Here is a 23805-nt window from a genome sequence, read left to right as displayed (position 1 = left end):
CATCTAAATACGCCGATACGAATGTTTATCCGCCCCCACCCCGTATGCGTCCGACAGAAGCGGGGTAAGTGTTTCGCTCCAATTTTCATTGTAAAAATCCCGCCCAAATATGATCGCGCCAAGGATATCTCGGCTATGAAGAATCTTTGACGACTGCGTTGGTAGCCTAATCGAGGGAGCATAAATCCAACGAGGAACGGACAGCACGAAATAGGAATGCACATATGAACCAGGGATTCTAATATGATACGCCGTGATTTATAGCCACGGATAGCCTCGACGGTATATCACGATCTTCGCCAGTATTGTCAGGGAAAAAATACTAGTGTCACTTTCGACCAATCGATACGTTTTATCCATTCGCGTACACGGAGTTTCGCGAAATCGAATTGATCGCTACCAATTTCGTAGCCAATTTATCTCGAATGCTGAAAACAGTGCTATTTCACTCCGCGGTGGATACATTTCCAGACGAATGATTTGATCTTACTTTATGAAGCGATAACTTTCATTGACAAAAAGCAAGCACTTTAACCTAAGCAAAGAAAAGGATTCCCGTAATTTTCCCGGAGGCGTTACCGTCTCAGCCGAGCCGAGAGGGTTAAAAGTGGGATACGATCGTCGTACAGTGAATCCTGATTCGCCGGCACGTAGCGAGGAATTCTCGACGAGTGTACGAGCGAAACAAAAGTCAGCGTTCCTCCCTCGACGGGGAGAACGTTGCGGTGCCATCTCCAGCACTTTGTTCCACCGTTGCCGGGCTTCCTGCTCTTCGCCCGGAGAAATTGCCGAAGGAACGACATTATTGCACGTTGTCGTGACCAATCCCCATCGACGTCGCCGTTCCACGCGTCTCCCTCTATTTTATTATGTACTTTATCGAATCTCTCTCCCGTACCAGCTGTTTCTTTCGCCCGGAACCGATGTACTCGCGTCGCCTACACGATCGGTACCGTTCAACGGCCAAATAGAACGCGCGTCCGTCGCTGTTATTGCTTTCCACCCCCGCGACCAGGGGTAAACGGGAACGACTTAATCGCGGTGCAGCCTATGTACATATTCAATTTCCTGCTCGAGAAAGAAATAACCGAAACTGTGTCAGTGATGAACGATAATAGATCGAGACCGTTGATACAGTGATCACTTTACTGCCGGGAAGACAGTATCTAACGTTGTACGAGTTTATTACACGGGAGAGCCGGGTTGTAACAGGAATTACTGGCCGCAATGAGGAACGGTTGGACGAAAATAGCAACAGAATTTCGCGATTCGCGTCACGAACGAGGCGGTTACGTTGGCGAAACCTCCCGCCGAGAATAGAACGCCACTGGATCGCGAGCGGCGCGAGATACGAGCCTTTTTCGCGTTTCGATAGGACCGTAATCGGTGAAAACTGCTTTAACGTTCGTAACACGCGAGCACGCGATTCCCGTGCAGTCACGAGCGAGAGCTCGCCCTCGCGTATTGCTGTTGCAATTACAGGGGAAGCAGGGAAGGAAATCGCAAAGGTCGCGTTTACGAGGGATCCGTTATCGCGTACGACGAATAGCGACGTTCGAACCCACTTGATTCGATGATTAAAAGCTGTTGTTGCAACCCTGTACGCGAACAATATCGACGGATAACGATGATGCAATAACGATTAATCAGATTCGAAGGGGTTAAGCGACGCGCGAACGCGACCGATAATGGGTGTCGGCGCACGTGGCGGTGAACGTGTAAAAAGTGGAGTAGATAAAGGGAAGATGCGGCGAGAAATAAACGAGCCGAATTACGAATGCACAAGTGCTTCGAGCAGGTGCGAGGGTACAATGTTATCTATGTAAATAGATTTGCGATGGAGGCGCGCGTGCACCTTGTAAACTTGGCGTAACGATCCGATCGTAAAGTATCGCCGATGCATTTTATTACCGTATCGCGGGCTACGGTTAATAGAAACTGCAACGCGTCCGAGGCGAGGATAAAACCGTGGGTATCTGGCTGCGAAGATCTCGCATAATCGACTAATCTTGTTACCGGTAAACAGAGCTAGAGAACGTTAACAAACACAGATCGAGGATAAAGATAATCGTCAAAGGAGATGCTAACGAACTCGATGAACACCGAGGAGGATCTTCATTTAACACGTCCCCTCGACGCTGTTCGCTCCCCTGGAATCGCTCGATCAGGTGGAAACACGCGCGAGATCCTGAAGCGCGTAGATACTGAAATCCGAACAGAGACGTGAACGGAATAATACGCTGGGATATCGTCGCGTAGCCTGTCAACGTTCCCGATACTCGAGAGCCGGTTCGCGACTTTTTCCACCGGGGATCGACCGGTCGAAACGGACGGCGGATGGAAAGAAACGGACGGACGAGGCGCGAGGAAAGTGTAAAATGGGGTAGAACAGAAACAGACAGGTTTCCAATTTCACAAATTCATGACCCGCGGATACTCCTTCCTGTGTCTCTTCTGCAGACTGACTGGTGTCAATAAAATGACATGGAAATACCGGGAGATGTAGGCTGAGGGTGGCGGTGGGTGCGCATCGAATTGACGGAAAGTCGGGGGTAACTCCGGCTTTAAATCAACCGTCAGACGAGCGCCCTTTACTTTCCCGTTACTCGTCCGTACCATTCCGTTGCGTGTTTACCGGAGTATCTAGCCGCTTCGCGTCCCAACTGAATTATTAAAAAGATTACGATGCGTCAGGTCCTGTTCGAAGTCAGATTTAGCCCGTAGATCCTAGGTCGCGCTTGAATATCGCTCGGTAGTCTGAACAGAGGGGCTCGATCAGCCGAGACAGCGAACTAGCGTGTCAAGCTAATTAGGTTCCGACGCGATAATTAAAATCCGGCGTCTGATCGATATCGTGTTTAGCACGAATACTGCTGGTGGGCGTCAAAGGTGACGGTGACGAAGAAGGACGACAGAGAAATAAGAAGAAGAAGAGGAGGAGGAGGAGGAGGAGGAGGAGGAGACAGGGTCGGGGGTGGCGCAGAGGGTGGCTGGCAACGTAAGAACAACGAGAACCGCGAGCCCAGACAAGGACGAGTCTGGATGGCCGGAATGGAAGGGACAGGGGGTGTGCAGGGGCCACGACGAGGAAGAGAAAAGCGAAGAGAGAAGATTGAACTTAACTGGGGTCAAATTGACTCTAGTAGGGAGTCCCTGCATTCAATATGGCGACTTCCTAATAGAGTCAGGCTGACTCCTTTTAAGACGTTCACCGGGCCATCTTGAGAGTACTTAAGGATGCGCGCGTCCAACAAAGTTAAGGCTACTTATATTACAAAGTGTCGGTTAATACGATGAAGCATCGGCGAACGAATCGGCATTTCCTCGTTGTCCGTAGAACGCGGACGAGCGTGACGTGAATTCGAAGAGCGAGAATATGTAGCTGCGATACTGCGTTTAAATGGAACCGCGATGGTACAGTATCAGGACAAAGGAAAATTTAACGTTTGCCCCTCAAGTTGAGATTGTAATCGATTCTTGCGATATTTATTTCGAATCGATGAGACAATTAGCGGGAGATTCTATGCGAATAGTAGGCAGGAAATGATTAAACAAACATTTGGCCGGTGGTATATACGTACGATAACATTAGCGATTTAATACGATACATTGTATTACAACGTTGTGTACCGATAATTTAATAATAAAATCCTTTTCCGATCTCTCTGCAATAAACGTCGACGGCGATAAATTCGCGCTTGGTAGAAGCCGAGCGCCAGGAAATTGCAGATTTTAATGCAGGCGCAGTTGCGGACACGTACGCGCAATTAGAAAATTAATTCGGGTAATTGATATATCAAGTTTAATTAAATTTCATTAATTACGCGGTACTGATTGATCAAATATTGTAAACGAGGCGGGCGACGCGACTGGAAATTGTTTTTCTCGGACGGTGGTTAAAAACTGACGAAGGACCAGCGTGTCTCGTTAACGAAAGCGAGGAAACTGCATCGCGCGAGCGTTATTAACCGACCTACTGTCCTGCTATCGTTTCACCTCTCTCCTCGTATCCGGCTAATAAAATGCGCACCGGCAAAAATAATTCGCTGATCGTTGAAAATTGTCACGAGTCAGACTGAAATTGAAACCGAACGCGCGGCTATTGATTCACCAATTACAGAAGTTGATCGCAATATCGCGATGTGTGTCGCCGCGCTCGAGAGCCACCTTCGGAAACGCAATCACATCCGGCGCGACAAAGAAATCGTAACGTCGAGCAATTCGACCGTAAAACAGACCAGTTCGCTGCGCGGGACGACGAGAATGCGAGCGATTTTAATCCTTTTCTGTTCCCGATCGAACTACGCATGGAAATGAGTGTCGCCTCTATCCCCCTGGGACCGAGCAACGAACAATTTACAAATAGCTGCGTTCGCTTCGTAACCATCGGCGCTTGCACACCGCCAGGTGACAATTAAGCTGATTGTGTATGAGAGACAGAGAGAGAGAGAGAGAGAGAGAGAGAGAGAGAGAGAAATTGCGTTAACACCAATGCTCTGACAAAATAGCTAGACTAGTAACGCTTACAAAATTGTTGTCATTATACATAGACACGTGTCGTCCGTCGATCGATGTTCGAACGCGAAATCGGCCAGATTTCTACCAACGAAAAATCGAAAGGCGAGGGTGGCTGGGCTGGTAAAAATGTCGCAGTGCGACGGTGCTTGCGGATGCGACGCATCTAGGACGCACATGCAGATGCATCCTGTACCGGCGCGCGAATCAGCGTACTCGTAAATACGCGGTGGAGAGCCCGTTTCAAGATTTCCGCGCCAGTGCGTGGCACCGGTTTCTAGGATTTAAACAACGAGTTGGCAGGGGCGGACGGCGAGAGTGAGGGATGGTCGATAATTAAAAGACGTCCCAGACGTGCAAACACGAGGGACGGTGGGGGCGGGGGTGGCATGAATTTCGCGCGAGGAGATCTCGCCGCTGTTGTATCGCGGCGGAGAGCGTTGCGCGTGTCGGGAAGCATTAATTAACGTCAGGATCAGTGCATCACATTTGACATCGTTGCGAGGCACGGCTGCCGTTTATCCTCCCGCTATCTGTCTCCTTCACGCGGGTTACGCGGGTGCCGCGACGCGCCACCCATTACGATCGCGCGCGCTGCTAATGGAACAGAACGGCGGAAAAACAAAGAGAGACAGATTTATCGGCGATACCCCGTTAGCTCGGGGCAAACCTACCCCCTTAATGCCCGTTTAAACGAATCGATCAATTCTCGCCTGCTCCTAAATATCCCGGAGCGTTACCGTTTAGACTCGAACGGGAAAAATTGATTCTCGCGGCCACGGATCAGACGAGTCACTCGCTTCCCACGCGAAAACGATTACGCGAATCGAGAGGACAGCGTGGAAATGGTGGAGAGGTCCGTCTGCTCGCATGGCGGACGAACAAAAGGGCGATACCGGAGCCGGGACAAAACGCGGAATACAGTCGCGAAAAAGGGAAACGAGAGACGAAACAACAACGAGGCAGGCAGCAGGCGTATCAGCCGGGGAGGGATTTATAGTGTTTGCAGAGCAGATGTAGCCGCAATACGCGTATTCCGTACCCGGTTACAATGTCGGCGATGGAGGCGGCGACGGTGCTTCGTGCAGCCGATCGCGTGTTCTGGCTTGTACCGCAATCGGGCTCATTGTCCGCCGACGAGAGCAGCGAGAGGGTACAAAGCACCCAGACAACCGGGCTAGCGTTGGCTCGCGTTGCCTAGACCAGGGCGAACCTCATCGCGGCACGATGCAACTAGACAATCTAGTGTAAATAGGAGAACAGTGGCGAGTTGTACGGGGTTGTTCTCTGCCCCCGTCCGTATGCGTTACGTGACGATCTCACGATTCAGATACTGGAAATCATCAAACGGATTCGATGATACGCGGACGAGATTGAAACTGTCGGGTTAACACGATTACGAAGCCCTCTGCGAGCTAATAGCAGCCCGTCGACGCGACAGATCCGATCGACTCCACGGATTCTAAGCCGATCGCTCGAAAACATATTTCTTTCGGTAATCCGGATGCCACCCGATGGATGGCTGTCGCAACGTGAATTTTCAAACTAGATTTTTAGGAACCGAGAGGACGCGCAATAGACTTCTTGATGGGACAACAGAGGAGTCATTGGTGGGTTCACCTTGTTCCAGTTTTTGTGGCTCTTCTTGTTCGCGAGGCTGACGCGGGGTGGGTTAACGGTCGCCTCTAAAACGCGTTGTCACCTTAGAACTTTCTTCTCGGGGAAGTTTAGAAATACCGTCGTCGAGAACGCCTCGGACGCCGCGTCGCGACGCGGCCAACTTCGATCGGAGGGAACTTGGAGCTTTCGCGCGAAAGAGAGAATGCGAGTGGAACGATCGTAAAACATGACGAACGTTCGTTTCGCTTAAAGATGATCCGTCGTAAATGCTCGCGTACGTTTCATTTAGCTAGACTGTCAGCTCTGGAATGGGATTAATGTAGATTTAAGCGAGGACCCCGGGGGCTTTCCAGAGGAAGCGTTCGTTATGTCGCTCGTAAAACGCGTCCAACTTACACCTGGACTCTATGAAATGTAAATTAAGTTGCTTCACTCTACACGTTCTGTTTGTTACTCGATTTCAACCGGAGAGCTTCCGGCAGACGGACAGGAAGACCCGACGATTGCACCCTTGTCGATTGTTCGTTCGTTATTCCTCCACGATTAATCATCTCCTCGTTGTGTACCTGTGTCTGGTTGTTTCTTTTGCAGTATAACATAAAGAAGCGGGAGGAGGTGCAGGAGATGACCCAGGAAGAGCCTAATCCTTTGATGCGTAAGAAAAAGACGCCAGAGGAGCTGGCAGCGGAAGCCGAGGCGGAAGAGGAGGACGAAATTACAAGTACGTAGACGCGTGATTCGCGAAAAAATTGGCCAAGGGATCGGGGTTAAGAACGAGGAGTTGTAAATTGACGGCGCAAGTTGGGAGAACGGGCTGTCTGATGAATTAATGCGGCGGTGCTCAGACACGGCAGCTAGGTGATCGATGAAGGGTTAACGAGCCGTGGCTAGAAATCAAACAGCCCCAACCTCCGTTCGGGTTTCGAGTAAATATCGAACGAGTGGCATTGCGTGCCGCGAACCTCGTTCTGAACCTGGGGAAATTTACGTTGCGTAATGAGAATTTTCAAAGTGCCGTCGCGAAGTTTTCGTTTACGATCTCGTCGGTGTTTCGTAACGAGAACTGGGCCACTGTGCACACATGGTCACGCCGAGCCGTGGGGCGAGCAAACAACCGGGCCGCGTGCTACATCTCTCGTCTGTTTGTTTCAGAAATCAAGAACGCGTTAGACACGCATATACAAGAGATCAAAGCGCAAGTACTGGACGGTAAATGCGAGCTCCAATAAGATCAACCCACACCCTTGAAGCGGTCGGTGAGGAGGGTGGCGCGTCGCGTGTCACCAGGGCCGCATCCGCCTCTCAGCCCCTACGACACCACGAGGAAAGGAACGAGCGGGATCTGACGTGCGTTGTTGGAGAAGCGAAACGAAAGAGCGATACGGGAACCAACCGTTAGCATCGTCGTCGTCGTCGTAGCCGTAGCCATCGTCTTCGTGGTCGTGTTGTTCGAGTGCGAGATCGATTCGAGGTTCCAATTGGCTAGTCGTCGCGTAGAGAGTGTCGAAGGAAAGCGACAAACACTCGAGACACCGCAAGAAACACCCTTTCGCTCGGCTCGTTGGGTCTCGAGGATCGAACAACCGATCTCGTCGAGGGTTTTCTACGGTACATCGAGGACGATCTCGAGGAAAACGAACGCGTCGACCAAACAGAAAAACCCGTCGGGTTAAACCAATATTAGCGGCGAGAGAGATGCTTGCGTTTCGTTGTCGGAGAACGTGTCGCCCTCGTCGTCGTCGTTGACGATACCGGAAGCGAACGATTGTCGAGGTGATTGTCGATGGTGTCGCCAATTGGGGCGCTCGGAGAAATTAGGGCACTGGAGATGATCTTAAAGGATCGAGTATTTAAACGCTAGCGGAGCGAATCGGTTTCTACCATCCGATAGAAAGAAGATGGGACATCGAACGACGCGCGACGATCGACGAGAGCCTCTTCGGAGCTGGTACAACGGAGGAAAAGGTGGACGAGAGATGTTGGACGTGTGAAAATTTTCATCGAGACAACCGAAAGAGAACGGAAACGATCTTGAACGAGGACGATCACGGGATGAAACGGAACGAAGCTGCGGCAGATGATGCGAGGAGAAGTAAAAAGATAGGCGGGAATCCGTTTACGCCTTACGATTCGGAGAGAGAAGAGAGACGGGACGATCGAAACGAGGAGAACAGAGGGAAAAATACAAGTCGAAACACCAAAGAAACGGATATGGTTCGATCGAATATCGTCTTTTCGGGTATCGCACGAATATCATGGCGTAGACGAGACGTGAGCAGTCGAAGGGCGCGTGCATATAAATATACCTATATATATAAATATAAATAAAGAAAAATATATATATATATATATAAATAAGAAAAAATGAAAGAAGTAAAAAAAGACGTAAAGCTAGTACCTAAGTTTTTAGCGAATTTTTCGAATAGTGAAGTAAAAGAAAATGAAAAAAAATGAAACTACCGGTAGCAGAGTTACGTAGCAATTAGTTCGTTCGACGGCTGTTCAATACAACAAGGAGATCAGAAAGGAGGGAGTCATTATTATTATTCGAGTTATTAATTATTCTCATAGTTTATTACCGCGGCCATTGTTCTTATTATTGTTACCATTAAATGTTTATATTTAGAAACAAAGTTAAGACACAAGGATCGAGGGCCATAAGAAACTATAGTCAAGAGACCAAGAGCAAACGCGAACCAGAGGAGGACTGCTGACAGAGTGGAAGAGAGAAAGAGCGAGTGGAAACGAGGCAAAGGGATAAAGTAACGAGAAACGGGAGTGACCGGCGGCCCTTGCTCTCCCTTCCGTCCAAATTCGAATTTTTCCGATTACCTCTCGGCGATGTAGCTCGATCGCGATCGATCCGTAGTGTGACGCGTAACACCTGACCGATTCTTAGGGACATTTAGTTTAGGGCGCATTACCGAAAACCAACAAAAAGAAGACAAAGTGACTGAAACAAAGAAAAAACAAAACAAAAAAAAATCGACGAAACGAAAAAGAAAAACTCGTTACTGTGCGCGTCGTTAAGAATAGCTCGACGAAGCGAGCCAGCACTGACTCTCGCAGTTCAAATGCAGCCAAATGAAAAAATAAAACGAAAAAAAAAAAGGAACAAAGAGACATAAAAATATGAGAAAAGAAATGCCTTTCTTTCACGTTTATACCGTGCGTTTCTATCGAGTGTAATTGTATAATAGGTTTAATCGTTAGGATGGGAAGGAAGAGAGAACGAAGTTTACAGATGCTCGCGAACGCGATCTTTCTAGTGGGATGGGAGATTGTTCTCAGCGAAGAAGTTTTCAGGTGTTACCGCCGGAAACGTTCGAGCGAAATAGCCATATCGTTACACCCTTTCTCGTAGCGGTTCACCGGTCTTTCATCGTGTCCGTTCTAGTCGTCGCGGCAAAGTATGAACGACGCGCGTACGACGATGGACGGGATGGACAGAGCATCGACTGCCGGCAAGTAAATGCGAGCCTTTATACACATGAAAAAAGAGTTGGCGAATGGAATGAAACGTGCTCGCGTCGCGTCGATCCGAGCATTCGATTGGGATTCGTTTCTTGCTCCTTCGATCGGAGGGTCTACGTTTAAAGAGACTGAGAGTAACTCTGTTTAAATTAACATACTGTCTTGTAAGATACATAGATTCTTGCTTATGTCGTAACGATCTCAGTTCGTATGTGTACAGAGCGAATCTGGCGAGACCAGACGTAGCTACGATGGAATACGAGGCACGCAAAAGTATAGGAACGCGCGATTTACGGAATTTTTTTCTACAAGCGGATGACGAGATGATGATACGAAAGTGTACTTTTTTATGTTCGATCTCGTTCCTCGTTCTGACACTTATCTATTCTCTTGTATATCTTACATGTATTCTTCTTAAACTATCGAGTCATCTCGAACCTATCGGTTGATTCTGACTCTGAAGCAACGGACTATCCTCTGATTTCTTTGCGAACTCGAGATTCTCTTAACACGCGCTCTGTCATAGATGACCATTCGGACTTGACGGGGAAAACCCCGTCGAGCGCCGATCCCACTGAAATTTCAACTGCTCCGACAAACAATCGCAACAAAGATACGTGAAAACGAAAGGATCGCGAAAGCTTTCTTCGTCGCATCGAGTCGAGTGTGTTGCACGTAGGACCGCGTCCCAGTTAAAAAAAAAAAGAAAAAATAAAGCAACTTGAACGTCAGTTCGAACAGTGACAAGTCGGAAGGAAGTGAGAAGTCGGCCTTCTATCCAAACGGTTTCACTGTAAAAAGGAAAAAAAAATGCAAACCAATCGGACGCATGTCAGCTTTCTGTGTGCACTCTGTTGTTTCTCGATGTATAAGCGTAAGCACACCCTAGTCGATATCGTCGACGAATTTCTGTATCGTCGCCCTCGAACACGTCCACGGTGTTTCCTCGGTTCGCGTAACTCCGCAAGGGTAAATTCGAGGCTGAAAAGTCTGCCGGCGAGCGCGAAGTTAGCCGGAAACTTTTCTTCGAACTCGATAGTGTCGATATTTTTCTTCTTCCCTTTCCTTTTTTAACTTGGAACCCCCCCTGGTAATTAAAGGGAGGAAACATGGTTTACGATATTAAAAATTCGAGAAGTTTTAACGACCCACTATTTTATCCGGTGGCATATCGTCCTGGCAACCGTGTAATTATTTACGAACGAACAATGATTCGAATCGGCGGAACGGCGCCTCGTTATCGACACCTCCCTCTGAACCATTTCTCGACCATTGGATCCGTTCGAACGAGCTCGGAAGAACTAACTTTTCGCTTCTGCAAGAAATCCAACGAACAGCAACCCTCGCTTTACCGAACTTTTCGAAAAACCACCGCGAATCTTGCACCCTCTCCCTCCACCCGTTTCCCAACGCCGTAAAATACCTCTTGGCAGCTGTTTGTCCGTGAAAAACAAACTAAGAACTTTCTCAGCGTCTCTGCTGCTCGACTTTACATCTCTTCGACCAGCAGGATTGCCGGGAAAGTTTTGAACGGGAACTCGAGGCTCCGATTCCATTCCGCGGCCTGTTCTCTCCTCTAATCGGTCCGCAAAACGAGAGCAATGATCGAGGAGAAAACCTAGGAAACATCCACTTGCGGAGTCACGCGAATTCTGATATCGTCGAACGCGACGAAAGGAATGGTTAATCGAAGGGAAATTTTGGACGTGCTTCGTGTCTGAATCTGCTTGACGTAGTCTCTCTCGTGTCTCAGCGTGCATGTTACCTGCCTCACTCTTTTCTGTCGATGTCGATGTCGTTCACTGGATCTTCTTCTCTATATCGACGCGCGCGAGATCTTCGAAGATCACTCGACCAAAAAAAAAAAAACTAAGTAAATAAATAAATAAAAGTATAGAGTTCAAGCTAGAACGTGTATTTTGCTACTTCAGCCGCGGGGAACGAAAGAAAGTAACAGAGAGATAAATAGAGTGACATATCGTGATGATTTTCGAAGATCCATCAGACTCGCATACTGTCCCTCGACTTTAGATGGAAACGCTTTAAAAGTACCTACGTAGATAAACGATACTACCATAGACCTTTCGCTCTTCTCCTTAAACTTACGCCCTTTTCCTCCCCCGTCCAACGTTCCTGAACCGACCGGCCCCAATATCTCAGATTCTCCTGTGCGATCTACTCGATATACACTTCAAAGTCAATTACTCAATTAATTAATCCAAAGATTATATACATATATATCTATATTGACTCTAGAGAAAAATACGCTCGTACGTTTTCCCTTCTGAATTTTTCGGTATAAATAGAAACTTGGAGTTGACGGACACGTTACTGGCTAACAGGCGGCGTTATGAAGATGTTAGAACTCGGCGAGGATCGGGGAAAAACAGTTCTTACTATCGCGACTAATCGATGGAAAGTAATTAATCGGACGTTAGATCACATTCCCTGGAAAGTTCAAGCGACAGCTTAACTATAACCGTACAACACACACACACACACACACACATATACACACACAAGCAGCGATGTATATTTAGTTCACACACTTCTCCTCCAGCCCTTACGCTCTATTTAACTCCTTCTCTATCTGTCTCTCTCCCTTTCTCTTACTCTTTCCTTTCACTTTTTCCTTTCAACCCAGCAAACCCTTTTCTCTCTGTCTGTCGTCTTTCAACCCCCTAGCTCGATGTGTCCTCTTACGCTCGACTGTTCTCTTTAAAGTCACGACTACTTAATGCACGTGTCGCATAACAACGGACGAAATAAAAACGGACGAAAGAGAAAACGTGAAAATGGAAAAAGGAAAAAAAATACGAGTCTTATCGTTGTCGCTACTATTACTGCTGATTAATGTCGTGTGTCGTTGTTGTTTCTCGATATGATCAGCATGGATGTTGTTCGTCGCACTGTCTAGTCGATGTAAACGCTACGTATAATCTCACTAGCTGGACCTTCACCCTTCTTACACCCTCGCGTTATGTATCGTTATAGCTGTACATGTAAGTTTCAATAGATGGATTAAAAATAATGCTTTTCTGCGCCTTCAGTTCGTCTATTTTGATTTAGAAACGTAAGCGACAGTCGACGCCAACGCACGGCGTGCATTATTTTCCTGTAAATCCACGACGCGTACATTTTCGTTCAGCGACGAATGTTCGCGCATGCTTGAACCCGATAGTCCGTAGAATTTTGGGCTTGCAGCCCGTTTGCCGACGACTTTTCACCGCCACCCAGCACGAGAGCACCGTGCAAAGTCGAACGGAAGTCGTTCGCGAGAGACGGCGGCCAAAGGGAGGAACGATTCCGCCGGGAAGACGAGAAAAGAAGTCCAAAGGCGAAGAGATAAGACAAAAACTACGCGTGACGATCATCGTCTCTGAAGGAAAAGAGAAAAACGCGGTCCGAAAAATAAAACCGAACGAACTCTCGAACGAGTCAAAGCAAGCAAAAATGATAATCGTATTGGCAAAGATCGGTTGTTCAACACTCCATGGAACACCAAGTCGCGTGAATACTCTCGAGACTTTCTCTTCTTCTCCGATTCCTTTGATTCTTTCGATTACAACTATCCTCGATCTCCTTAATTACCTTCGACGAGTGTTTCGAACCTCCACTTTGCACAGGCGCTTAACAATTAAAACGATCGTAGGCGACTTGTCGCTCTATCCTTCACACGCTATCCCTGAAGCCACCCTAAGCCTGTACGCGGCACGTGGCAAGTGATATGAACGAATACTTAAATCTACTTGATTCGTGTTTTCATAGACTGTAATTGTGAGATAGAAAAAGAAAATAAAAAGTGAACGATATGTTCGAAAAAAGCAAAAAAAAAAGAAGAAGAAATAAGGAAACCACGACTCGTGTCTGGTTTCGACGAGTCATCCCCGAACGTTAGCGTACTACCAAAGGGGCGGAAGAGTCGAATGAAAGTTGAATAGCGATCTCGGCGAATCGGACTGTAATTACAACGTAGTTTATCCGCTAGAAAAATACAACTGATCCGTAGGACCGAGACACGCGTCGACGTAACGTGTAAAAGATAGTTAACGGGCCTTTCTTAGGTACCCAATCATCGAGCGAGTATTTAAACCGATTAAAGCGAGGAGTGTGTAACGCGTTAAGGTACGATATGCGCCGAAACGTTAAGATGTAATATTCTTTTCTCCATGTACATAGTCTCGTGTATAAGCCAGACCTGCGTTCAGCATAACCGGATGCGTACGAGGGTGGTTTCGTCCCGCGTAACCGCGTCACGCGTGCGGGACGAACGACGGAACGGGGGCTAACCGTGTTCTCTGAAATTTCGGGACGCTCCGGTCTCCGCTAAGTTCTGTCTTTAAAAATCGAACGAAGGAGACGCGGGCCTCTCGAGATTCCGGAGGGAAGAGATTACACCGGCGTAACTCGTAAGAAAAAAAAAAAAAAAACGTTAGAGAGAAAACCAAAGGAAGGAGAACCGACTTGACTTATTCAGAGACAACGACACAACGCATTACAAAGTAATAATGATAACTTAACATTAACTCGACGTACTATTGTTATGATCTCTTACACCACGATGGTGATCTCTACGACGATCGTTGCATAATTTAAATCGCGTTAGTCGCGTGTTTCTCAATGCGTTCACACCAAAAAAAAAAAATAATAATACAAAGTACGAATTAACGTTTTAAAAGGTAAATGTGTAGTAGACGGTAAGCGAGAGAGCACCGTTCAAACGCATGAAAATTGAAACAAAAAAGAAAAAAAAATGAAGATTTAATGGTAAACAGGAAAAATCACGATGTTAAAAGTAAGTAGTCGTTAGCTTTGTATACAAGAGGGTGCCGACAAAAGTGAAGACGACGTTATAGGGGAAGAGAAAGGGAGAGCTCCGATAATCGGCGAGCCCCGAGACGGAATGACACGCGGAAACGGTTCTGTTCAGCAGCTGCCATACGACGAACGATTCGTCTACCACCATCTTCGAGCGGACTTGTGCGATTTTTTGGATCAGGGGTTCCGCGAACACGGTACCGGCTGTCGCTCGCTCCTGGGGTCACCAAAGTGCGGTGAACTCGTTTTGTTTTATACGGACGCCTCAAATTCTTTTTGATAAAATATTTCAAATTGCTTCGAGTTACCGCTCTGAAGAGCGGCTCTGAATAATTTAGCCAAAGCGGTTGCAAGCTGAAATTGGATCTTGGGATTGCCGGGGAGCGGCGTAAAATTTCTTTCGAAATTGAATTAAAAATGTGAATCGACCCCAGGAACGAGTGCAACGCGCGGAAAAAGGTTGTGGTAAATCTAGGCTTTTCCCAAGGGTTGTTTTTCAGCGACACCGTTCTACCGTGCCACGACGTCGCAACGTACGTAGATCACACCTGTACCGTGACCGGTATCTTCGTAAATTCGTTGAACCGAGAAGCAATACTATAGATGCCTATAATTACTACCGTTGTACGTGTCTTATACACCAGAAGAGGGAAAAAGAGAAACACGGAAGACAATTCGAATCTCGCGTATACACCCACACGTAAGACACTGTATTTAAGAACCAATGTGCAACCACGTGCGCACGAAACACACGCAAACAGAGAACAGGAATCGAAAGAAGGAACCGGCGGTGACGATACCACGGTACTCGATGGTTCCTTCTCTTTCACAATCGCTCAGAAACGGAGAACAAACAAAAAAATATAAAAAAGCTGAAAAAAATATGTTACTTAAACTTCGAAATCGAAGCTATGTAATTGCGACGCGTATGTTCACATCGATCTCTGTGTAATTTTATATCTCGACGTTCGAAGATGCGAAGCGTTTTTAGCTGCATGCAACGACCAATAATTATTGTAATCGTTAATCGTGTAGGGCTGCACGAGGGGCTAGACGTTATAAAAAAAACAGGGAAAAATCCAACAAATGGAAAGAGAACAGAAGAGAAGAGAAAGGGCATACGGGGTCTTTCGAATGCCCAAAAATCGCACGAACCTTGCTCGACAGATAACGAAAGTAAATACGTAGAAAAACGAGTAACACCAAAAAAAAAAAAAAAATCGGGAGTGGGATAGTAAAAGATCTCTTGTATGAATTATAGTGTGCATAGTGGAACTGAATCACTGGATGAGTCGGTTGTTGAGCATAAACTAATTATGTCACGTTTGATGAGGAAAACAAGTAACGCCGGATGGGTCGACGATGATAATATTATATATTGTTGTTAGATTATGTATAATATATATATATATATATATAAACATTGATATAAAAATGAAGTAACCTAGATGTTAAGCGACCACTTGTTCACAGGTACACGAACACACATACACACGTACACGCAAGTATATGCATGCACACAAGCATTAACCCTTTATTCAGGGAGTCAAAAGAGAACGACGCGAGGGAGCGATCTCTCGAATAATTTTTTTACAATTTAAAAAAGAATACTTATCCGCGCGTTATTCGCTACAATAGTTGAACTCTTTGGTTGACAATCGAGGTTTCTTCCGCAGAGGCAAAAGTGCTCCAAAATCGAACTTCGAAGCGTACGAAATTAAAATACGGCTACACGTTTGTCCGTGCCAAATAAAGAGTTAATAAAGGTGCAAATAGCAAAGTCACGAGTACCACTCACACATACGAACATGCATAAACACGAAACACGAAAAGACACACATACGATTTCGTAGCTGTACCCGTGAGTAGAGGGGGCACCCACACCCCGACAAACCTACCCCTGGGCATGGTCTCGGCTCTCGGTTACGCGTAAAAAATGCATAGAGTCCTACTTCGGCTCCTCCATTCGTCCCTCCCCCTCGACCCTTGAACCTCTGACAGTGAGAGACGCGAGGTACCTGGAGGAAACGCAAGCCGGGGCTCTTCCCGAGGTCGCGTTTCCTGTCGATCCTCCCCTTGACAAAGATGAGAAGAACTTCAAGCGTCGAGCGAGAGGCGAGGGTGGTAGGGTCTGAAGAGAGAGCTTGAACGAAACGATAACGAAGCGGGGACAAAATCAAAAGACAAAAAGAGAAGGATAATCGAGCTTTCCTCTTCCTACGTTGTACGGGAGAATCACGGCGTTTCTTTTGATTTACACGGCGGTAGAGACGGAACAATGTGAAAAACGCGAGAGAAAAAAGGGTTAATGAAGTAAAACGAAAAACAGAAAAATACAAAAAAAAAGAAATAAAGTAAATGATAAAGCATGAAGACGATTTTTAGGGGCGCGCCTCGTCGTTATAGCTCTTAATACGATAGTAATATTACGAGTAATAAACAAAAGTGAATTAACCAAAATATGCGTTTATGTTATTTAGTTCTAAAAAAAACGATGAAAAAAAAATGTAATAAAAGTCAATCGTGTTACCAACCGGCTCGTCTGTTCATTCATCGTTTCCTCCTTTCAACCACCATCCTCCTCCCTGTTATTTAAAACCGTCAATTCAGGCCTATCGACGGTGACGTCGGAATTCCGACAATTCTCAGTCAGTGCATTCCACCGTGCGTGCAATCCGCGATGCTCGAAATTCTGTTTGCGCAATCCGCGGTAAATTTCGAAACTGAAGCACGCCGCGTGCCACTTGTCAACCTCGATGCGTCGCATATTATTTTTCGAACAATCGGTACCTCAGTGCGAATAAAAACTTTCTCGCGACACGTTCCTCGATCCAGGAACATTCGTTCGTATCTGTCCCGTGAAATGGAAACTTTATCGAGCAAATCTGAGGGCGATTAATTGAACGATCGAGAAAAATGTCGCGTTCCAAGGAGAGCTTCCTCCTTTTACTCGTTCTGGTATATGGTCCCGCGATCCGTTGCTTAGCCGAGGACGTAACGTTGAACGTCGACCCGAGAAATCCGGTCCCTGTGACCGACGAAAGGTTCCTCAGTCTCACCGTTGATCCCGTAACCCTATTGGCCGGAAATGCGCTAAGGTACGTACGTTGAATTCATAACGTCCCTATATCGGCGTTTCGTGTCAGCCAATCTCGTTTCATGATAAATACGGTCACCCTCTCCGTGACTGAGTTGACAAGATTTTTCGAAAGCCTCGTCGAATACAAATTCGTGGCCATCACGATCGAGAAACGGCTCTCTGGCAACCCCCTCCGGGTCAATGTGTCTCGCGTGGCAATAACGACGGGGATCAACCAGGAAAGGAGAGGACCGTGAAGCGATTCGGGGTCAATTTAAAAGCAATCGATGGAATGCAAGGCTCCGGATAGCCCGTCGCAAAAAAAAGAAACGACTACGCCGCGTGCAACCTTTGAATGGAACGCGATCCAATCTGGCATCGGCGAAATGAAACGTGTACGTGTTTTCGTTTAAATTTCAACCCTTTTCGCCCGCGACCGCTACCGTCGATCGATCGCCCGCCCAGAGAAATGTATCGAGGCGCCGCGCCAGTAGAATCCCGTCAAAATCCTATGAAAATTCGTTCGACGCGCATTACAGTTTCGACGCATGAATCATTGTTTGTTGGAATTTCAGCGAGGGTTTCGAGAGAGGCAGAAATCTGGCGAAAGCCTTGACACCTGCGTACATACGAATCGGAAGCACACGTGGCGCTTTTAATCAACTTGCCAGTGAGAATTCTCAGGATAGGGACAGGGACGAAAAAATCGTGTTATCTGGTGAGCTGATACATTGCCAACTAAATCCTCCAATTATAAATTGAATACACGACCCGCTGGTTACTCGTCCAATCCGTTCTCCTTCGATACATTCCGCTAACTTGACCGCAAACTAGTCCTCCGACCATTATCACGGTTAATTTAGGCAGCGATGTAACGGACGGCGGCCTACAAAGGATCCGCGTGCATCCGTTCGCTCCAAAGTTGCATTAACGCCGAAACGCGTACCAACACATCTTCCCCGGCCAATTTCCCACCCGATGCAGCAGCACTGTGGCCAGTCAGTTGCAGAAACTGCCTGAATTAACCTAAACAATGCTTCACGCACGAGTGCGCGACCGTATACGCGATGTACAGACGCGAGACGTATCCGGAGAAGAGAAACGAGAAATTTTACGCGTATCTCTGCGTACACCGTGTACACCCACACGCCATTGTAATTCAATTCTCGCGCGGTGGCTATAGATACACTTCGTTCGCGGATTTACCTACCGGTACTTCGGAGCATGCCCGCTAATTACGCCGCAAACTTTGCACGCCCGGCTCGAGGCGTGCAAACTCTATGGCACCCATCAAGCTTAGTGATCTAACATTCGGTGCGTTTTTCACACGACGCAATACGACTCTCCCGCTACCGAATCCTCCCTTGTTTTCCCTCGCGAACAGAACACCTTTCTCCCACCCCCAGCTGGGACAAATGAATAGGCTTGCTCGAAAGAGCAACCCTTAATTGACCCAGGTGACGTTCTATCCTGGATAATACTGTCGTTCGCTAGCTGTTTTCTATCGATGTTTCTTCGTGATCGTAGAACCCGATTCATACGCGATTGAACGCGAGAGCGATCGGAAGATCGATCGAAGGATGGACATTAGGAAAGGGGTACGTCCGACTGTGGTACGGTTGGCAAGCAGCGACAGCGGGGAAAACACTTTTTACGGATTCCTCGAGACGGACTCGGTGGAGGGTTTCCCGGAGAGCGACGTGTACTTCGCCACCGTGGACTCTATTCTGGATGAAGACTACGATTACGGAAGGGATGAAGAAGCGAGGGATCGAGGGACCGATGGAGGACGTCGAAAGAAACCCTCGGAGGTCGACTACGACGACGTTGACCATATGTGGGCGGGTGATGGAAACGATTATTCTTTTTACGAGCCCGTTGAATTCGTTGGAAACTCGAGGCGGCTGGACGATGGAAGTAGGGTGAACTGGGAAAGCTCCGTTAAACTTTGGGATGTACAAGACTATGGATCTCGACGGAACGATGAATTTGATACCGGAAGTAAATTCGAAATCGTAGAAGTTCAACCGGGAGAACAGAAAATGCGTAACGAAGAAAGTATCTGGGGGGAATCGGATGATTATAGTGAACCTAACACTATTCCAAAAAATCACAGACCTACTTACAAGCCTGTTGAGCCCATCAGGCAACTATCAGCTGGCAAGATGAGCGATGGAAATCGGCAAGCTAATGATTACGATCTGAGATCGGTTCTTAAAGGACTGGGCTTTTCGATCGCGGAAGATCATCAGGGAGATAAAAGATCTAAACGAGGAAAAGGCGGGGACATACAGACGATACTTAATCAGGAGATGATCAACGAGGACGACGCGAATTCGAAAGACTGCAACTGCAGGGTCGTTCGACGTTCGAGGATCTGCAAGTGTCGACCGAAAAGGGAAGCTATCGAATCTCTCGAGTCCAAAGCAGATCTAATCGTCCCTAAAAAGCAAACGTACATCTCTCTGGATAAGGACATAGGTCATTCGACTATACGCGAAGACGAAAACGTAGAAGTGTTCGCGGAGCTCAGAGATTCGCCTCTGGACAAGTTGGAGTTGCAAACCGAGTCTTCCAACACGAAAATCGCGCGGGACGCGGTGACAACTTCGCGGACTGAACAGAATCCAGGAGATGATGTCCAGGAAAGGGTGATGGCGCCGTTGGATTCAAATATTCCCACCTTAGAAAGCAAATCAGATCTTTCTGAATACCACAAAGATATGCTTCCTACGAGTCTGCCGTTCGCTTCGAATTTGAAAGAGCAAGAGGATCCGGTGCAGCCCTTGAAATCGACCATTCGACGCGACGAAAATCATTTTTTTCGCGACCACCCCGAAAAGACGGGGGAAAAGAAGACGCCGGCTGATACTGCAGGGTATACTTCGAACGATCAAACGTATTTTACGTCCTCGATTGCTGAGAAAATTGCGCAGGCAAAGGAAGAGACTTCGAAAACAGAGACTGCAAGCGTCGAAAGTACGAGCGCGACGTTTAAGGCGACCACTTTATCAGAGGAAGCTATCAGAAAAGAATCCGGGAGCAATTATGATAAGGGTAACGCTGCCGAAGGAAGCACGAAACGCGAAACTATACTTGGTCGAGTTTCCCAGAAGAAGCCTGAGAAAGTTGAAGCTGCGATCCCCTCCGGAACGCCGAACGATCCCGGCGGCAGACAAAATAAGAAAGGGACGTCGAAAGTACCGTCGAGATCGAAATCGAACGTCGCCAGACCTCGGGAATCTCAACTATCGAAGAGAGTAAGAACGCTGAAGGCACTGAGAGACTTGTTTCGTCAATTGAGAGAATCGAACACCATCGTGTCCGCCTCCAAGTTAAGGTCAGCCAATAGGATCGCCGAGCATCAGAGAAATCGGGACCAACAGGTCGAAAAATTGAAGGAAAACTTGCGTGACAAGAAGAAAACGATGTTGCAACGATATGAGAATAATATTCAGGAAATGGTGGACGAGGAGAAGGACAAAGTAAAGAGAAGTCTAAAGAGGAGAGAGGCTTGGGAGGTAATTAAGAACAGCGACGACTTCCAAGACATGATCGATCGCGAGAGATTAGCCTACGTTTTAATGTATCAACCGTCGAAGCACAACGCGAAAGAGGACTATATTACGAGTGACGAAAGGATCGAGGAGACAGAGGTGCCGGTGACTGAAATCGTCAGAACGAAAAATACCAGGCAAAGGATTTTTAATCCTGAAAATCGGGAGAGCTTCCACGGCGCGACCATCATAGAGCATCCCGATCCGAACAGGCTGAAGGAAAAGGTCGTACAATTAACGAACTTGTACCGTAATCAGGCTCTGGGAAGAGGAAAATTCGATGCGGATAGAAAAAGGAACGATAAGACCTACTTCACTGTAGTCGAAGACGTAGAAAAACCAAAGATATTCCATTACCAGCGGAAGCAAGGGAACAAAGGGAAGGAAGGTCTGCAGGTAACTAATTTCTGTACAATTTCATTTCATTAAGATTCCTCTCTCAGTTCGGTTTCTTATTTAATTAATTCGTTCGACAGGGATCATCGTCGCGGTCGCATTTTTACGGAACCGGGTACACGACCAATCAACTCCAACAGAGGACTTACCACGAGAGTCTTAAAGCCGCTCAACGTTCAAGCGAGGAGGATCGCGAAGAATCAGACGAGCTCCCACGGGACGGAGAAATATACATAATCGATCCCTACGAATACAAAGAGAGTGATCTTCCTTTGGAATTGTATAAAGGACCGACGAGATCGAGGACTAATTCGAAGCCCTCGTCGAGAGATACGTACGAGATCGTCTGGGAACCGATTTCTTACAGACCTTACAAAGTTCGTCGAACGGATCATCGTAAACGTGAGAACGATGCGGCAAGAACAGATTTCCAACCTTCACCTAAAAACACCGCGGAGATTTTGAAAATCCTGATCGATAATCTCGATACGCGAACTGCTGAGGAATTTTACAAACGAATGGCGGAGCGTAACGTAGCGAGGGATGATAAGGACGAAGGAAAAACAGATGAAGAACAATCAAGGGTGGGTGATATAAGTACCAATGAAGAGGAGGAATCCGAGGAAATTTCTGAAAGCAAGGTGAACTTCGGAAAAAACGCATTTCCCGAGATGGTTGACGCGGAAGTGGACGACAAGCAACAGGAAAGTTATCGAGACGTCCCGCTGGAGAAAGAAACGCGAATCGAGGAAGAAAACATCGTTCCTGAAGCGATAGTTGCTCGAGAAGATACCGTGGATAATTTGAAAGAAGATTCGAAAGAAGTAATAGCGACAGGGGCAGTTCGTAAACGAAGGGACACGAGCGCAGGGTGGCTACCCTCGTTCTTAGTACGTAAAGCACCGGAAACGAGTCAGAGAACTCAAAGGAACAATTATTTACGTTTAAAGGAAAGTTCAGAGGAAACTTCTGACGAGAGACCATCGGAACTGCTTAAGATTATAAAAGGAAATGAATATTACAGAATAGTTCCTGTTAAAAGACCGAACGATAAAGCACCCACGAGTTTAAGCAAACGCAGCGACGACGACTCGGAAAAGTATCGAAATTTTCTTCGACGGCTGAAAATCATAATCCCTTCGACGTCGAGTGACGATTCAATCGAACCGAATCCAATTGTTGCCGCAAAAGATCCGTATGGAAAACTATTCGAAGACACGTCAGATTATATGGAGAGAGGATTAGAATTGAAGAAGAGTATTGAATGTTCGGAGGATATTTCGTCCATCTGTGGGAACGAGGGTGCATCCAGCGTAGAGGAAGTTTATAACACGGACGGAAGAGAGGACGAGAGAAGTGATGATAACATGGATTTAAGAGAAATGTTACTTTCTAGCAAACCTGAAGTATTAATGGTTATGCCGTGGACAAAAAGATCTAGCAGGCTTCCAAGGGAAACAATGGATCAAGCGGGGATCAACAAAAATATCAACGCGGAGAAGGTAAAATTCTTAAATGAACAGCTATGACTTTACCCCTCGATCCTCCTTATCGAAATTTACATAAAATTCAAATACTTTTCTCCGGCGAAGGTACAGCCATCGGAACTGCAACATTTAGATGGATCTACGAGCACGAACAATCCAATAGACGGGGGAGTCGATGACGTCGAGAAATCGCTGATTCAGAAAAGACCGCTTGAGAAATTCAGGACGAAAGAGAATATTAATAAGAGGAAGAATGTTAGAAGGAATAAAAAGGACGACAATGGACTGGCGTCTCTTATAGAGAAAAGCATACCAAAGTTGGGAAACGTTGTTGTCGATGGGTTAAAGAAAGCTCAAAATTTCACGGGATCGGTAGAACAGCTAATTGAGAATCTGGACGGAGAGTACAATAAAACGCTAGAAGGGGACCAACAAAGGAATTCCACCGATAGCGCCTCGGTGAATCCTGCTGAGAATGCTTTTCATAATGCAATAATGAACGTGAAGAAATTTTTTATCCTACTCGGTGGAATCACGCATATTCTTCGAGGACAATAACAATAATCAGTTTCATTAAAATGTATCTCTCATTTGTACGCTATTTTTTACCCCAATTTTTGTATTTCATGACCTAATAAAGGCTATTATAAGTTACGTGCACTTGATTTAAAGTAACGTGGAAATCGTTTCCCCACTGGCATCCAAAAGCGCCATTCATTTGCATCTTTATCGTAAACCATTAGAGATATCGGAAAATTTGCCAAGAATTATTTTAATACACAATGTACGCGATATATCTGTGTAGAAGAACAGTGAAAACATAATAAACAGTGGCTGCATACAGTTGTGGAATCTTCTT

General features: G+C 46.7%; 2 protein-coding genes across 3 annotated transcripts in view; both read left to right on the top strand.

Annotated features, from left to right (window-relative positions):
* The window catches only part of Cpx (synaptic transmission protein complexin), a 181074-nt gene extending 166704 nt beyond the window's left edge, over positions 1-14370 (top strand). For both annotated transcript variants that reach the window (XM_076903442.1, XM_076903443.1), the window contains 2 exons: positions 6727-6856; positions 7288-14370. In XM_076903442.1, coding sequence (XP_076759557.1) covers positions 6727-6856; positions 7288-7364 — 207 coding nt within the window. In that variant the 3' untranslated portion in view covers positions 7365-14370. The remainder of the gene's footprint in view (positions 1-6726; positions 6857-7287) is intronic.
* A 2973-nt stretch (positions 14371-17343) lies between these two features.
* On the top strand, positions 17344-23504 carry LOC143428242 (uncharacterized). The gene is made up of 5 exons (XM_076902966.1): positions 17344-17525; positions 18082-18224; positions 19034-21459; positions 21540-22961; positions 23052-23504. The coding sequence occupies exons 1-5, from the start codon at positions 17344-17346 to the stop codon at positions 23502-23504; spliced, it is 4626 nt and encodes a 1541-aa protein (XP_076759081.1).
* Positions 23505-23805: the final 301 nt, after the last annotated feature.

Source organism: Xylocopa sonorina, chromosome 10 (assembly GCF_050948175.1).
Source record: "Xylocopa sonorina isolate GNS202 chromosome 10, iyXylSono1_principal, whole genome shotgun sequence".
Classification (NCBI taxonomy): domain Eukaryota; kingdom Metazoa; phylum Arthropoda; class Insecta; order Hymenoptera; family Apidae; genus Xylocopa; species Xylocopa sonorina.
Note: the sequence above shows the minus strand (reverse complement) of the source record. Positions and strands in the feature narration are given on the sequence as shown.